Here is a 16,570-nt window from a genome sequence, read left to right on the forward strand (position 1 = left end):
AAAAAAAATTGTTTAACGAAATAATTAATTTTTAAAATAATATGATTATACGTTTTCTACCATAATAGGCCATTGGTACTTATATTATTTATAATTATGTGTATACCCAATACGTGTGATTACGTAGTAACGTGTAAACAGATAACCACAAACTGAAAAATAAGACACAACTGAGCTGGACTAGTAGTCCCATTACCTACACGTATTTTATTATTTTTTTGGAAATGACAAATAATTTATTTTCTATAATTACAAATAGATATGTGAAGACACCAATAGGTGAAAATATTGTATCAGAATTTTTAAGCGTTTATATAAGACATCTATACAGATAGTCTTTTTGCACATGGATATATATTAAACACACATAGCATTTCTGTAATGTTATATCATAAAAACGTAAGAATGAAATGTACAAAACGTACTTCCACCTGTATTTTAAAAGTATGTAATTATGTGTTCTTACGATCTTGCTTTAAAAAGAAAATCTATTCTAATAAAAATTTACGTACATACAGATGTAGAATTTGGTATATAGTTTCGTATGATGTGTTTGGGACGAAAGGAGAGTAAAGAACAATAAAAAGTACAGAATAAGAGGCATGTTAACGTGATATCAGTAGTGTCACTTTGGCGATGGTTGGTATGCGGTAACCAACAGGTAGGTCGTCAGCTTATTTGATATTCCAATTACATAAAAAAATATTTATTTATTGACAAATTAAGTAAAGTCAAAGTCAAAAAAGTCAAGTAAAAAAAGTAGTCTTATATATTATATATGAAATTAAGTTTTTAATAAGTTGATTGCGAATAAAAACTTTACGAATAGGTAGTACCAGCAAAGAGTTCAATGGGAAATATCAATTGCACGCGTGTGTAACCTAGGTGCATATTTCCGTCGATTGTAGCATAGTGTGAGATCACATAGACCCCCAGAGAACAAATCCGTTGTCGGACAATAAGTGCGGCCTGCGCACTGCGTCACTGCGCCTCGGCAGAAGGACGGGTTGCCTACAAACGGACTCATTACCTCTCCAGTGACCATTGTCAATTATAAGACAAAAACTCCCACGGTTTATAAAGGTTTGAGCGTACGTGTGCACACGCAGAGCGCATCTTCGCTCACAACACACAACCTGTGTTTGTGCTATTGTTTGTGGCTGTATAATATATTTTTATAAAGTAAGTACATTAGCTAATACCATAATATATTAATTTACCGAACATGATATAAAAAGTATATATATTTAATTAATTAAGTAATAAAATAATGACTCCAGGAGTAATTTGTATTTTATAAACAAGGAAACAAAAAGAATCATCGTAATCCGTTCAATATATTATGAAGATATCGCGTAACATACAAGCTAAACAAATTAATATTTTTCAAAGAAGCATGGATTGAAAAAAATAAACAATCACAATTCAATTCAAACGTATTAATTACAGAATAGTAAATATTATGTAGTATTGATTTTAATGGTATTTTAGTAACTATTAAAAGTTATCATTAATTTCATGGTATATCTCGTATGAGACCTGGCGTGAAAATGAATAGCCATAATATATAAAAGATATAATATATGATAGAAATAAAAGAATTTAATAAATATACGGTAATAATGAAATAATAACCTTCAAAACAAACCCAAAATTTTAACTGCAACATATGGTATGTTGCAGTTAAAATTTTGGGTATTTTGGGTACTACTGGTACTACTGGTATTCAGTACAATATTTAATATCGTACCCAAAACGGTTAAGCCGTTTCTGAATTTAGCGCGAATGAATGCACAAACAAAACAAATAAAAGTCTAATAATAGTTTTGGATTTTATTATGATGATAAATTTCCTCATTAATATTTATTCTCATATAACTCTTATGTATATACAGCGATCACTTACATTTTTATTACATATATATGAGTTCTCAATTCGTGTATATAATCTATACATTAACCCAATTCGACATCGAGTGTTGATTACTGCTGACGATCCTTTTTTGCAATCGTTTATTTCAAACCTGTATAAATATCCAGAAATTCAATATTGTGTTTTCGACAGCACTGGAATTACCTTTAAATGAATTCAAAACATCAGTTCAAATCATATTTATTAAGCGACCCACTAAACGATTACTTGAATGACAAACGTACATGGCAATAGTAGTCCTTGCACGGGCTTTTCAGTTCATGTTAGACATAAGAACAAAATGTAAATACTCATTTCCTTTAAAAAAAATCAGTTGATCTTCTTGCCAGTTCTTCTCAATTGAATCTGTATAGGTCTGTATATCTACTGAACTGGAAAAAATATATTACGAAAATATTTATGTTCGTAAGCGGCTAAAATGTCCTACAACAAAATATTTTTTTATTAGATTTGATTTGATTGTAAAACTGAAAAACTTACATATAGGCTGTCGACAGTGTCCACTAAAAGACGGAATATTCGTGAATTAGTTCATGAACCAAAAGTCGCTTCCTAAAAACTAAAACAACGAACTCCTTTTAAGTTATCGGATAAAAGTATGTGTCGAACTATTTATATAACTAAAATAGACTTTAGAATCTATGACTGGTACCTAATAATTGAGATGACTTATTTAATCTTACCTTGGCCAAACTTTGAAATAGAACGCCAATATTCACACAACAGTGCACCCATTCCGTGTTAAGTAAATATAATTAACATTAGTGTTTGAAGGTAACTTAACTCTAGTTAAAGACTGTAAGTATATATGTAGTAATCCTATTTCGGACAATAGTAGTCAGTTTGTTAGTTTCTTCTCACGCTAATGGGTTGACCTACAGTTGCTACTATGGGTGTGTTCAAGAATTTATTATCGTAGTTCAAGATCTGTACTTAGTGTAGACATAGTGATTCTAGCAGAAAATTCGGGGGATTGATGGAGGGCCTAATAATTAATGGTGCCCCCATTAATAGAAGTGTTACATATTAAGTTGACCTTTTACGTGGTCCACTCTAATAACCATCGTGATTAATTCCTGATGAAATCAGCACATTGGCCTGATAGACCCCAAACCAGGGCCTAATTTCGTCATTCATTTCCTCCCGGTTGAAGACTTCTAAAATGATTAAAGTTTCCTAGAGTTCTGGTCCTCAACCCACCCTTGGAATTGGTTGACAGAGTGGACATTTGGTTGTTGCTGTTCATTCTCGTCTTATAAACACAGTTCCGTTAAACTGAAACATTCAATTTAACTGAACATTAATACAATATTCTCTCTCATCTGTATCGGTACCTGGCTACCTATTTCAGCCACCAAGCAACTTACTTTGTAAGTTGGGTTTCGGTTGAAGAGTTGAGATAAGGCAATGAAATCACAGGATAGGAGCCATGGCACCTTGGTCCTCCGAAATGTCAACGTATGAATGCTATCGCGGGTGTCACATGCTAACGTGATGTCTGTATATATACAGGTGAGCCGTCAACTTGTAGACCATATGCATTTCATGTATGTTTTCCATTTACAGATGGCGATGCGTGCATTATTCTTCCTGTTGATGATCCTAGGATACAAGTGTAGTGTTTCACTGAGTGAAGCTGTAAAAACAGCAGTAGCTTCAGAAGAATTAAACAAAGATGATCTGAAAACTGACGCCAGCACATGTACATATATTCTTTTATTTCTTATTATTTAAATTTAATTCAATTTAAATTAATCATCCCCTGGCTTTATGTACAAGTAACTTACCCGTACATCTTCGTCTGAATCACTCTTACTTGTAATTTATCATTATATTTCGGCAGATTCACATATTTTTTTATAATATAGCCTGTGTTATTCGGATGCAGAAGCTATAATATTACTTGTAAGTTTTCATTAAAATCCGTAATTTTTGCATGAAACTATAATATACATCCACCTATGCATCCATATTCACAAACTTTCCCGTTCATAATATTAGTAAGATGTATTTATTTTTATGTTCATAGAACAAATAAAATACTTTTTAAATGACTGATTACTATTACTATGCTTTAAAAAAAAATGTCGATCAGTGGAATTATTATAACACCCGACAAAAAAGGTATGTTACTTATAAGTTTGAAGTGTCTGTTTTTACATTTGATGTATGATTTACAATTGGTATATTTCAGACGACCGTCGATATTCTGACTGGGGTGGATATCCCAGTGCCAGTGGCTACAGCGGTTACGGCGTAACCGGACATGGTATTATTGATAGTAGGTATAATTCCTATTACGGCGGTGGCTACGACAATACATATGGATATAATGGCTACAGTGGTGGATATAACGGTTACGCCGGTAATTCAGGTTATGGCGGTTACAATGACTATAACTATAATGGATATAAAGGTTATGGAGGGTACGGATTAAGCGGTTACGGGGGCAATGGTGGCTACGGAGGCTACAGCGGCAATGGCGGTTTAATCTCTTATTATGGCTACAACAGTCCATATAATCAAGGCGCATATCATTTGGGATACGGATATTACAACAAAAAGCCCGGGAATATCTACAACAGCGGCATCACCCCTAACTTGGTTACAGGATATAGAGGCTATTCTAGGAGATAAATGCTAGTGTAAACGAAAATACACAAGTTACTATACGTAGTCCTGCACTGCATACCAGTACCTAGTGCTCCGATTCTTCTAAAATTGCACTATAATAATGACTACTTGTAAAAAAAACATAACATACTAGTAGCGTTTAACGCTACAGAATAATAAATTTGATACATTATCATTTCTGATTACTGTAAACGCAGTTACAGCACGACAGTTACGGCAGCTATTATGCAAAACTCAATTACAATCAATGAAATTATTATTGTATTAAAACTGTCTACATATTATTAACTACTGTTATCAACATATTAGAAACTAAATTGAACTTTATATATATACCATATTTAAAAAATCCTCATCACTAAATTTTATATAGGATCAATCAATGTACGAAATTCTTTAACATTTTAATTAAGTAGTAAAGATGCCTAAAATATTGTTAATATTATATAAACATAAGATAACCAAAGTAATTCCAAAGTTAGGAATAAAATAATTTATAAGTGCTTCATCTTTAATTAGATATATTTTTATTTTGTGTAGCTTAAAACCTGTAACATATTTGTAAAATTGTTCCAAATAAAAACCATATTGCATATTTTTAAAACTTTATTACTAACAATGTGACATTACACAAACTTAAGTCAAAGTACATTCTATTACATTTCTGAAATAATTTTAGAAATATTCCTTCTATAAAATGAAAATATTTACCCCTAACTGACTAATTGTAAATTTTCACAATCAGTTGGGATAAATTAGTGCCAGGGCTAATCTGAACCAGATGCACTGGTTTGCTTTTTCATTGACTTTAGTGCTCTTTCACGAAGCTTCTTCTCCAAGTCTTCGTTATTTACTCTGCCCTCTTCCTCTTCCTCAGCTTCTTCACTATCGGAAGAATCATCTTTCTTTTTCGAAGATTTCTTATGTTTTTTGTGTTTCTTATGTTTCTTTGAATGCTTCTTGTGTTTCTTATTTTTCTTTGACTTTTTAGGTTCATCACTGTCTGAATCCGACTCGGTTTCAGAAACCTTCTTTTTTGCTTTTTTCTTAGCCACTTGGTCACTATCAGATGATGATTCATCTTTTTCACGCTTTTTTGCTTTTTTTTCTGTTTCATCACGAGACTTTGTTTTCGTCTCTTCCTGGTGTTTGCCTTTTACTACTTTTTCATCTACTTTTCTTGACTTTACCAAATCGGGAGAATTTACCTTTTCTTTAGATGACTCCACCTTTTTACGCTTTGTATCTTTTTCAGAACTAGAAGTTTCTCGTTTTGTTAACTTCTTCTTACCGGACTTCTCATCACTGTCAGAACTATCATCTTGAGAATCCTCCGAATTATCAATTTTCTTTGACTTGGCTTGTTTTGCATCAAGTTTTTCCGATCTTGAACGCTCGATACTAATATCTTTACCACGTTTCTTCGACTTTTTCTCACTATCCGATTCTTCTGGAATGTTCTTTTGTTTAGATTTAGAACTCTTATGTTTAATTTCCTCCTCTGAACTTGATTCTGAGCTAGATGATCGTGCTCTCTTCTTCTTAGATTTTTTTGCCAACTTTTTCTTGGCATTCTTTTTGCTTTTCTTCTTTCTATCTTCTTCTGAATCACTAGAAGAGGAGTCATCCGATTCACTGTCACTAGATGAGCTCTCTTTCTTAGGTTTTTTAGGTCTCTTTGAGGAAACTTTCTCTTTACGTTTAAGTTTTGATTTACTCTTTGACTTCGAGACTTCCTCACTACTTTCACTTTCGGAATCGGATTGATGCGTTTTACGTTTCCCTTTCTTAATTTCTTTACTCTTATTTTCCGTTTCAATTTGCTCTTTTCCAGAAGCATCATCTCCAGATTTGTCAGATTTCTTATTATTCTCTATCTCATGCTTTCTTAAGAATGGCGATGGAGTACGGGAAAGGCTCTTTGAATACTCCCGTAACGTCGGTATAGATATAAAGTCGTCCTTTTCATCATCATCCGATGACTGAGCTTTAGCTTGCGTTTCATTTTGAGCCGTCGATTTGTCGTGAGCTACTGATGACTCTCTGCTTGAACTTGAAATTACACGTTCCTTAGATATTTCTTCTCGAGATACAGATACACGTTCTGATGATTTCTTGCGGATTTTGTCCACGTTATCTTAAAAAAATATATAAATATAAGTGATAGGTGTATCTAATGTCGCATTAATACATTTCGTACCGACACCGCTAAAATAATGTTCGTAACATATTTATTGAAATCCACAATTGAATGAAATAATGTAAGAAAGTACTATTATTATTATTTACATTATAAAAACAATCTAATTCTTTCTGTAGAAAATTAAACACATTGCCACCCATGTATGATCTGATATTGTTTCAAATACATACATATAAGTATAAAAGCCCAACATAAAAACTAATAAAAAACGCATAAGATGATGTATCATTAACTTTCAGAGATTTTGTTAATTCTATAACATATTGTGTAGTATATTTATTATAATTGCCAACAAAAAGAATTACTAACCTTTTCTCGGAATTGAGACAGACTTCTCCAAGCGTTCTTTAATGAGATCGCTGGATCTTTTGTCGCGTGACCTTCTATCTCTTGATCTTCTATCCTTGGTACTACGCTCTTTAGATTTTTTGTCCCTGTTCAGAAAAATGAAATAAATATATTTATTTTCAGTACGTTCGGATATTCTTTTAAACATATATTGAATTATATCCAATCTTGTGAAACAGAAAATTTTAATTATATCGAATGTATAGATTTACGATTTCTACAAGCATTTATCTCTAACCTGGATCTATCCCTGGAACGTCTGTCTCGAGAACGTCGATCTCTAGAACGACGGTCGCGAGATCGCCTTCCAGAGCGACGTCTCGAACGAGAGCGCCTGCGAGATCTTGACCGACGACGATCGCGAGACCTGACGAAACATAGTCGTTGGTATTAATAGATAATTCGCATTAACTGTATTGTCTAATATATAGTACAGTTAGTTCAACATATTTGATATTATTGAATCTAAGTTTAATTTATTTAATATATGTTATTATAATTACCTATTTATAATAACTAATTTTAAGTCATGATATGGACAAATATACCAAGCTTAAGACCCTGGTAAAGGCCTGACTAGCAGGATAAGCCGGCATCATAACATCCTAAACATTATTTCCCGTAAAATTAAATATTAATGGGAAAAACATCTAAGTAAGGCATTTCTATGTAAATATTTACTTTCAGACCAGACTTTTTTATTGTATTTCAGACAAGGCAATAAATTCAATATCATGCAAGTGATGTTAAGTTGATACTATTTATGAACTTATGTATGCGTGGTATGCCTGCAAGACTGAAAACATATCACGCAGCCTCAAGTTCATTTCAAATCATATAATCGCAGTATCTAATTATCAATTATTATACTATAAACGCATCCCGCTTACATTTATCAGTGATAGTAGAAACAAGGTTACATATTTCAAAATCACTATTCATTACTTTTCCGTCCACGTTGAAATTTTCAACTGTTATCAATTGTTCATTATTAAAACATTCTTATTATAAACAAATAATATATGTGGTAATATTTTAAGTGACTGCTTATTACAACAACTATTTTGACAGAATAGTAAAAAAGAGTAGGGAAAAATAGAGAATGTTTTGTTATACACACAGCAATACACAGCCAAAAATTTCATGCAAGCGCAACATAAATATGTAAATTTACCTGTCCTTTGAACGTCGTCGAGAGCGTGAACGCGATCGTCTACGTCTTTCAAGCGATCGGCGACGTTCTCGTGACCTTTAATAGTAAATTTTGTTACTAAATATCTTTAACGATAAAAAGAAATTATAAAAAAGAAGTAAACTCAATAACAGATGACCGTAAAAAAGTGTATATAAATAAATATACATTAAGAATTCAGCATTTAATTGAAATAGTTATTATATTTGACACAACTGATGAAAACAATTATTGTTTTCATTAATACTTTAAATTTATTCAGAATATTCCGTACTTTAATACTGTCACTTTTCATGGCAAAGACACATTTATATCTGAAATTACGAACTAGAATGAATTATTTTTAATATCTATATATTTGTTAAGGTATATCAATGAAGAGTTAACTGACCGCTCTCTTCTTTCCCTCTCTCGACGCCGGCGCTCTCGCTCCCGCTCGCGCTCGCGTTCTCGTTCCCGCTCCCTCTCTCGATCACGGCGGTCTACCGATCTACGACGACTGCTGCGTCTTCGTGACTTGCTCCTTTTAAGGCGATGTGTGAATTGTCGTGAGTTATTATTACTATTATGGTTATCGACAATTGGAAGTTACAAGAGCATTGTTTTACTATAATAAATAATTGATTGTTTGGATCTGAATATACAATCTCTGAAGAGTCACATATATGGTATTCTCAAAATACACAGGTAATGTAGAAACTAATATAAATGTCAACCTTTACAATAAGAAGTCAATTTAATATGAAGATCACCAATAAAAAAGCTAACTACGAATAACATAATGTCGACACTAAGGTCGCAACCTGACGCTGAGCACTGAAATGTGACTGATATCTCAGTGCCTGACAAAAAAAAATTAATTTTATCAACATATTAAAATAATTATTAGTACCTTTCTCTGCGAGAACTGCGTCTCGGGCTAACACTGGTAGAGGAGTCACGGTTGGAGCGATATTGACGTTTTTTGTGTGATGATCTCTTCTTTGCACTTCCGCCTTAACAGAAACACAATATTAAAAATACAGGCCTGGTTTTCGTTAATATATTATTATAATTTTGCTATTACTAAATTAAAAACTTACGCGACGAAGCCGATGAGGAACGTCTTTCACTTGACGAATGACGGGTTTTCTCTGCAGGTTTGTTCTCCTCAACTTCCTTCTCAGCGGTGGACCTACGACGTGAAATAATGATTCTGCCATGAGTGTGTATCAAATACTTTTCTAATATTACTTTTATTTTTTTATGCAATGTACTCATAAAATCTGTCGGCTTGTTACTACGAGCTGTCCATCTAAATTTAAAGGTGGTGTTACCATTTACCATTAATAGTAAATGGTAACACCACCTTTGCACTATATTATAGCACAGCTTAGATATCATATTACAGGTCTGGGTACCACAGACCTGTATCCATCATGTGCTGAATCCAGTAGCATGTTATTGATGCCTCTATGCAGCTAGATATATAAATACTATGAATAGTCCCCTTGTAGACAAACAAAAGTTACAATACATACTAATAATATTTATTAATTATTCTTACTTTGCTGGCGATGCAGATCTGGATTTATGACCATCTCCCTCTGCATTATCTTCTTTCACAGTGGTATCATTATTTTCTTCTTTTACATCCTGAGAATTAGCTGTGTGGTTTAGTTCTTCCTTAATTTCTTCATCTTCTTTCTTCTCTGGTGATTTGCCATTTTCTATAAGTAATGCTGATATATCATTATAAATTTTCACTAGACCCGCATACTGGAGTAATTTGTAAATTTTTATGTAAAAAAAGAAAAAAAATACTACTAAAAGAAAACTACTTTTTTAAATTTCTATATGCATTTTTATTTACAAAAATGAATCTTTTTTAATTTCTAAAAAAGTAGTCACAGAAAATTTTAACATTCCTGATAGAAATTAATATAACAGGTAACATTCATAATATCAATAAGATTTTATTACCCTTATATTAAATGTTCAAAATAATAAGACTTCAAATATGAAGTTGAAATATTTTAAAAATAATATCATATATCGTTTAAAAGTTAAAGATCTAAAATATAGAGTGTGTAGAAACAGGAATATGTTTAAGATATGAATAGTAATAAGATAATATACTGCTGTATTTATAGACACAAGGTTACCTTTGGGTTCAGGTAGCTTAATTTCCTCAACAAGGGACGGCTTTACCGGGCTGCTCTTTTCCCGGCTGCGTCGTCTGGAACGCCGAGGACTTCCTCCGTTGCGGTGTCTTAATAAATAAATATATTATATAGAAACACGGTAATCCAAAGATTAAAAAAAAAAATAAAGTAAATTCTACTATAAGATACATTTTATAAGAATAGTAACGTTGGTGTAGATTGCAGACAATGAGAATGAATTATTTATCATAACATTGACCTCAATTCTATCTCAATCTATTTTTGATCATTTTAATAATCTACAACTCTCTAATCCCAATACAAATATTGTTTGTTCAAGATAATACTAGCATATTTGATAGTGTAGATTTATCCACAGATTTTTTTAAAGGTTTCTATAGGTATAGAAATTTATAATAGATTTAGGCTAAAAATGCAAAATCTATAATGCAGAATATTTCCATAACATAAGTGTTTGCAAAACATGAATACTGACTTCCTGTCAGAAGATCGATCACGAGATCTGGAGCGCGATGAGCGACGACGTTCCCGTGACCGGCGACGAGACCGCGAGCGTGATCGCGACCTACGACGATCTTTATCTTTGTCCTTTTGTTCTTCCTGTACATTAATAATTCCAATCAATACCATAATAGTTTTCAATATAAAACTCAATAATTAGTGAAATATCATTACATACCATTCTCTTCTTGATTTCTTCTTTCTTCTGCTGTGTGAAGGATTCTGGTATCCCAGTCTCGCTCGCTTGAGCACTCAGCAACAGCTCCCACAATTCACCCATGAAGAGACGAGCATTTTTCCCATTCAGGAATCCAGTCAGGTTGATCTGCATTTTCTTAGGGCAAGGGAACTGATACGGGAACCAAGGGTACGGGATCGGGAAAGAAAATATCATCATATTATTATCAGTGTTACTCTAATGAAACCACACCCTATATGTACATTCCCATATTGCTCAGATATTTCATTATCTTTGTTATTTATATTTTACTTTCATAATTCTCTTTTACAAAGAAGTAATGGAAGAAAAAATAAAATTTAAAAGCCGTTAAGAGCGCTCTGTGTTTAAATACAATTTGAAAATCGTACAGCACTGAAATGACTCTGGTAGGGAAGCAGATATTTTATACATCATAGAACATGACATGATGGATTATTTTCGTGCAGTGGAGTCAGCTGGTGGAGACGACACCGCGATGGCCGCGACACGAGGCTGCGACGCCGACGGCCGGTCGACGCTCAGCAAACGGTGCGACCTCCTATCACGAGACTGCTGACGTTTCTTTGTTCTTTCTTCATACTCTTGCATCTGTAAGGGTTTTGCGAACACAACCATTATGCTGAACGCAAAGCCTACGCACGGAACTTCCCTACCTCGAGTCAAATCGATCTCTTAACGGCTTTCACAAAATTCATTTTATACATTTAGTGTTTTCAAACTAGGGAACTCCACTGCTGATATTCACTTATAATGAGTTAGCATTGTAAGTATTTAATTTCCCCGTAAATACCGATTTAGTATGCTAAGGGCCTCCGAAAGAGTGGAGCACGCGGGCGGCGACGGCTAGCTGGCAGCGGCGGGCGAGGGGCAGCAACGGCGCGCTAACCGATGAAGACCATAAAAATATCCATACGCAATCAATATACATATGACACCATCCTTCAATTGCAGTTTCTTTAGCACAATAAACATTTTTGGTTGTCAATAAAGTAAATTATATATCAAATTACTGTAAAGAAACTGCAATGATTACATTAATATGTATAACAGAAGAAAGATATGTTATAACCACCTTTTCCTCAAGTTGATTGTTAACGTAGTCAATGACAACATCATCTTCCATCTTCAGTATTTCAGTAATCTTCTGTGTAATCCATGGCTTCAGAACATCCAGCTTCACCTTAGACATGTCCACCTAAATAAAAGTTATTATTACTATAATAGAAATCTGTGGATATAACACAAAACATGGAACCAAGACAAGAAAATTTAAAATTATAGTTGCAATAGACAAGTCTTGAGTGTGTGAATTAAAATATGAAATATCCTATATTATTCTAGATGTGTATAGGATCCATCATTCTATAAATGAAATGGTGAAAGTTTGATACTTGAGCTATTTAAAGCAGGATTCAAGGATATATATCAGCAGATTGATTTTTATCTTGATAAATATCAATTGATTTATTCTTGTCATCTGAACTAAAAATTTTGGAGTTTAATGTTTACCCTGGCAACACATAGTGAAAAACTACAATTCAGAATAATTGTGATTACCAAAATGGCAACCTCATTTAAAGTTGGGGAAATACCCTTTAACTTACCAGGCTGGCTGGTTTTTTATTGAAATTCATACCTTAACTTCTAATTATATAAGGTTTATTTTACGAAGATGATGATGTCTGACTCATAGATCTATGCTAAAGGCCTGAAGCTGAATGATTACAAATTATTATTAAAAATTGTTGATTTATCTCACAAATAAATGACGATTATTATTATAATAATAGTTACTTGTTTTATTTAATTGTTCCTTAAAAATATATTACTCAAATATACACTAAGCAATTCTTTTGTTACTTATTAAAAGTTTTTTTAAATATTAAATGTAGTAATAATTTGATACTTATTTTATTTTACAAATTCCTTTCACTTTTTTAACCGTGTAATCCCCTTACATTCTCCCTGAAATTCTCTTCTTTCTCTTAACCAAGATATATATCGGATATATATAAAATAAATCGGATTTATTATATTTATTATAACAATCAGATTTTTTCAAACCCTGATCTAAAGCATTTGTATTCAATCAATTTGTGGCATTGGCAGTGAAGTAATTTTTCTTTTTCTCAGATTGTTTTCAATTCATTAATTATACCCTTATTTTATTAGACATTATACCTGTTGAGTTAAACAGTCTCCAAACTTCATTTGCTTCATTAGTTTCTTCTCCTTGTCGCTGAAGCGTGTATCTTGCTCAGTACTAGTTCCCTAAGAACATGATGAATTTATTAAACATACTTGTTAAAAAACATTTCCCATTCTTTTTCTCGCGAAATGTCTTAAGATTATTAATGAGGTGGAGAGAGAGAAGTTTAGAAATCAACAAACTCAAGGAAGTACGCCATGGTTGGGTGTACTTCCTATAGGGTATCCAATCAATAACAAAAGGCTTATGTTTACTCTTATGAGGCAAGACAAATCAATGGATAGGCTTTTGAATAGGTTATTGTAAATTCAAAGGTTAGATATAGTAATAAACTCAAATCAAAGGAACTGCACTTCCGGAAGAAAAAACCTAATAATATTAGGAAGCAAAATATTGTGAACAATCTTGACAATCATTCTCAACTGAGAGTAACAGCTAAACCGTGTATTGTACATAGTTGTTAGCATAATTATCTCTGTCTATTTCTGCTGCCAAACAGCTTTCTTTGTATGCTCACTATGGCTTTAAACAATGCAAGGAATGGTAGTGAAATTACAGGGTATGAAGGTAAGACACCATGTTTCTTAGGAATGAGAAATGGGCGTCATGTGCAAGTATGATACCTTACCACTTTCCATCATGTGGGCCGTCATTTTATTAGCCATATAAAATTTAAAAAGTGATAGAATATAAATTATGAAATAATCTAAAAACACCAATGTGCATTGGCATTTTAATTTGGACGGCATACACATTCTTTCTTTAATTATGTCTATATAAAATAATTAACCTAAAAAGTAAATTGAAAGCACCTGAAACACGAATCACTAAAAGCGTGGTACTTAAGAATTATTTATTTCAATATTTTGTGGATTGTAACTTAATAAAACGAAAAATATTACATTACTAACTTACCGTGTACATCATCATTTTGAAGAATTATAAATCAATACATTCACGTTTAGCCGATCAATAGTCCCAGCCGTCACCTTCAGGAAACTCAGTCCTGCGAATAGGTGAGGCAAAGATATTTACTGCACTTCAATTTAAGACAGCATCTGTTATAATAACGCGTAGTAACAAAACACGCGATAGTGTTTTGAGATAGTTTTCACAAAAATATGTAATGAACACGGCCAAAACGGATAGAAGCCATATTGATTGAATGATAGAACGATTGAATGAATATTGAACGGAGTCGGACGGAAACAAATAAGTATTTTATTGAATGATGGAATGAATGAAACATTTAGAGCATATTGATATATTTACTTTACTCTTTGGCATAGATGCACTATTTTATAATTTCGAATGATATATTGAAACAGTTTCCACAATAATTATGATGTATAAAATCACTATTGAGCTAACCTAAAAGTCATAGAAAATAAAATAGCTAAGTTATTATAAAGCCCCACGTACAGAATCTATCGATGGTGTTAATTGTCAAAGTCGATATGATAGTGATAGAAAATTTTAGTTAATTCTCTAAAATTTTAAGATCACTATCATATCGACTTGAAATTAACTATTTATTAATATGCTGTTTTCTCATTATCTCATTATCATTGTACACAAATACACAAACGGAATAAATTAACAAATTTTAAGTATTTTCTTATTACTAAATACGGCAGTATAAAACATTATAATCGTAAATGATACATAGCAAAGTAGTGATTACTGATGTAATAGTAACTGATACACTTCGATACAATTTTCTAAGTGAAGCCACTATTTACCTTCGATACTACTTTGCTCTTTGAAACTCCTCTTAATCTCATGAAAAACTACCTCATTCTCAATTAATTATAATTGGTATATTTGGTATTCGTCATAAAATACAGTTTGTAATGAACTAATCATTCCTGAGGTTTGCGTGTTCAACCAAGTAAACAAAAATTTTTTTATTCGAACTATTCTAATGGTATTGGAAGTTGAAGTTGCAGTTGATTGTTACAGTTACGTTATTAGATAAGTGAAAATATCCCTCCAAACCAAAGTACCTGTGGAGCGGCTAACTCCTGCCTGGCAACATACGACATTAGTCTAAGGATCATGACATACGTCTTTAGGAGGAGGAGATTAGAACCTCACTCATGCCAGCGTAATTTCAATCCTTGTTTAAATTGGACAAGGAATCGATATTTGATATTCACGAGCCATAACCGAAGTAAAATGAAGAATCGAAAAATAAAGACATATGGCTTTATAATCCATTTGCCTATCCTACAGGATAAACAAAACCAAAAACAGTATTGTTAGTCTATAGTCGTATTTTTAATTAGACGAAGTCAACTGACGTTTACTGTGTTGTCAGTATTTGATGAAATAAAAATAGTGTTGTGACAAAGTGAATCATTGAAAAAACTCCTGAATTAATGGAATTGCCTCGATTGTCTAGTGAATAGTTAGTGTGCCGAACTGCCGATATCGGGTACGGGGTTTGAATTTTAGCCGTGCTTTATACATACCAACGAGTTTACGACGATTATGTTCCTATTGTATCTACCTATACTGAATACCGAGTATTTTAAACGTAAAGAAAAAATTGCGTGGAAACTTTTAAGACTGTCCTATTTACAATTCATCATGTAATTGAAACTATAGATGTATAAAATATAACAATATATAACATAATATAGTTAGGTAATAAAAATAAAAAACTGCGCTTATTACAAAATTTGTTTTTATTCATCATCAGATAAAAAAATCATTGTTGCTTTCAGTGACATTAATTATAAATCTGTCTAAAAATTGATAATAATTTATCTTTGAAACAGTGTTTCGATCCACGTTTCTCCGGAGACTTAAATTGTTCACTTTGTATTATTTTAATACATTGTAGACTGAGGTCACACCAATTCCCAAAATGTCAGCTGTTTTCGAAATACATTTGTTTTTTTGGGAGCCTCAATAGGTAATAGTGAAGCAGCTTTCTCAAATACGTATTTGTAGACGTTTTGTATCATAAGTTTTTCGGTAACGTCTTTCTTGGAGACAAGCTTTGGCTTGACGTGCTTGGTTGAGCATCCATATTGTCTGTATGAAACAATATAGTAAATATACAATATACCCAACAATTACCACAAACACAACATGAGGAAAAACTTAACAAAACAGCGTGTGCTCTCAGACCAGAGGTTAGAAGCCGAATTACGAACA

At 32.6% G+C, this 16,570-nt stretch overlaps 2 protein-coding genes across 4 annotated transcripts; one reads left to right on the forward strand and one right to left on the reverse strand.

The window, feature by feature from the left end:
• The first annotated feature begins 818 nt into the window (after window positions 1-818).
• Window positions 819-4,937, forward strand: LOC131853297 (uncharacterized). The gene is made up of 3 exons (XM_059204157.1): window positions 819-1,182; window positions 3,500-3,635; window positions 4,128-4,937. Exons 2-3 carry the CDS (start codon window positions 3,500-3,502, stop codon window positions 4,568-4,570), a joined length of 579 nt encoding a protein of 192 aa, XP_059060140.1. The 5' UTR covers window positions 819-1,182; the 3' UTR covers window positions 4,571-4,937.
• Window positions 4,938-5,160: 223 nt separating this feature from the next.
• Window positions 5,161-14,571, reverse strand: LOC131852866 (peptidyl-prolyl cis-trans isomerase G-like). Of its 3 annotated transcripts, XM_059203605.1 has the most exons (14): window positions 14,321-14,571; window positions 13,378-13,467; window positions 12,269-12,391; window positions 11,155-11,325; window positions 10,951-11,075; window positions 10,455-10,561; window positions 9,857-10,019; window positions 9,393-9,484; window positions 9,203-9,305; window positions 8,702-8,833; window positions 8,293-8,367; window positions 7,357-7,485; window positions 7,080-7,204; window positions 5,161-6,704 (listed from the first exon to the last, which is right to left on the reverse strand). In XM_059203605.1, exons 1-14 carry the CDS (start codon window positions 14,333-14,335, stop codon window positions 5,335-5,337), a joined length of 2,820 nt encoding a protein of 939 aa, XP_059059588.1. In that variant the 5' UTR covers window positions 14,336-14,571; the 3' UTR covers window positions 5,161-5,334. The 3 variants fall into 3 exon arrangements, with proteins under 3 accessions (XP_059059588.1, XP_059059595.1, XP_059059603.1); XM_059203612.1 differs by lacking the exon at window positions 8,293-8,367; XM_059203620.1 differs by lacking the exons at window positions 12,269-12,391; window positions 13,378-13,467; window positions 14,321-14,571 and adding an exon at window positions 11,987-12,077.
• Between the last annotated feature and the right edge of the window lie 1,999 nt (window positions 14,572-16,570).

Source organism: Achroia grisella, unplaced genomic scaffold, assembly GCF_030625045.1.
Source record: "Achroia grisella isolate CSIRO2021 unplaced genomic scaffold, CSIRO_AGI_Agris_v1 utg1179, whole genome shotgun sequence".
Lineage (NCBI taxonomy): Eukaryota > Metazoa > Arthropoda > Insecta > Lepidoptera > Pyralidae > Achroia > Achroia grisella.

Bases quoted from the DNA above. Each gene is read 5' to 3' on its own strand.
- LOC131853297 (XM_059204157.1), top strand. From the start codon at position 3,500: ATGGCGATGCGTGCATTATTCTTCCTGTTGATGATCCTAGGATACAAG. The intron at 3,636-4,127 runs GTACATATATTC...GGTATATTTCAG, and splicing joins GAAAACTGACGCCAGCACAT to ACGACCGTCGATATTCTGAC.
- LOC131852866 (XM_059203605.1), bottom strand. The intron at 12,392-13,377 runs GTATAATGTCTA...ACTTTTATTTAG, and splicing joins GAGACTGTTTAACTCAACAG to GTGGACATGTCTAAGGTGAA. The intron at 10,562-10,950 runs GTCAGTATTCAT...TTATTTATTAAG, and splicing joins GATCGATCTTCTGACAGGAA to ACACCGCAACGGAGGAAGTC.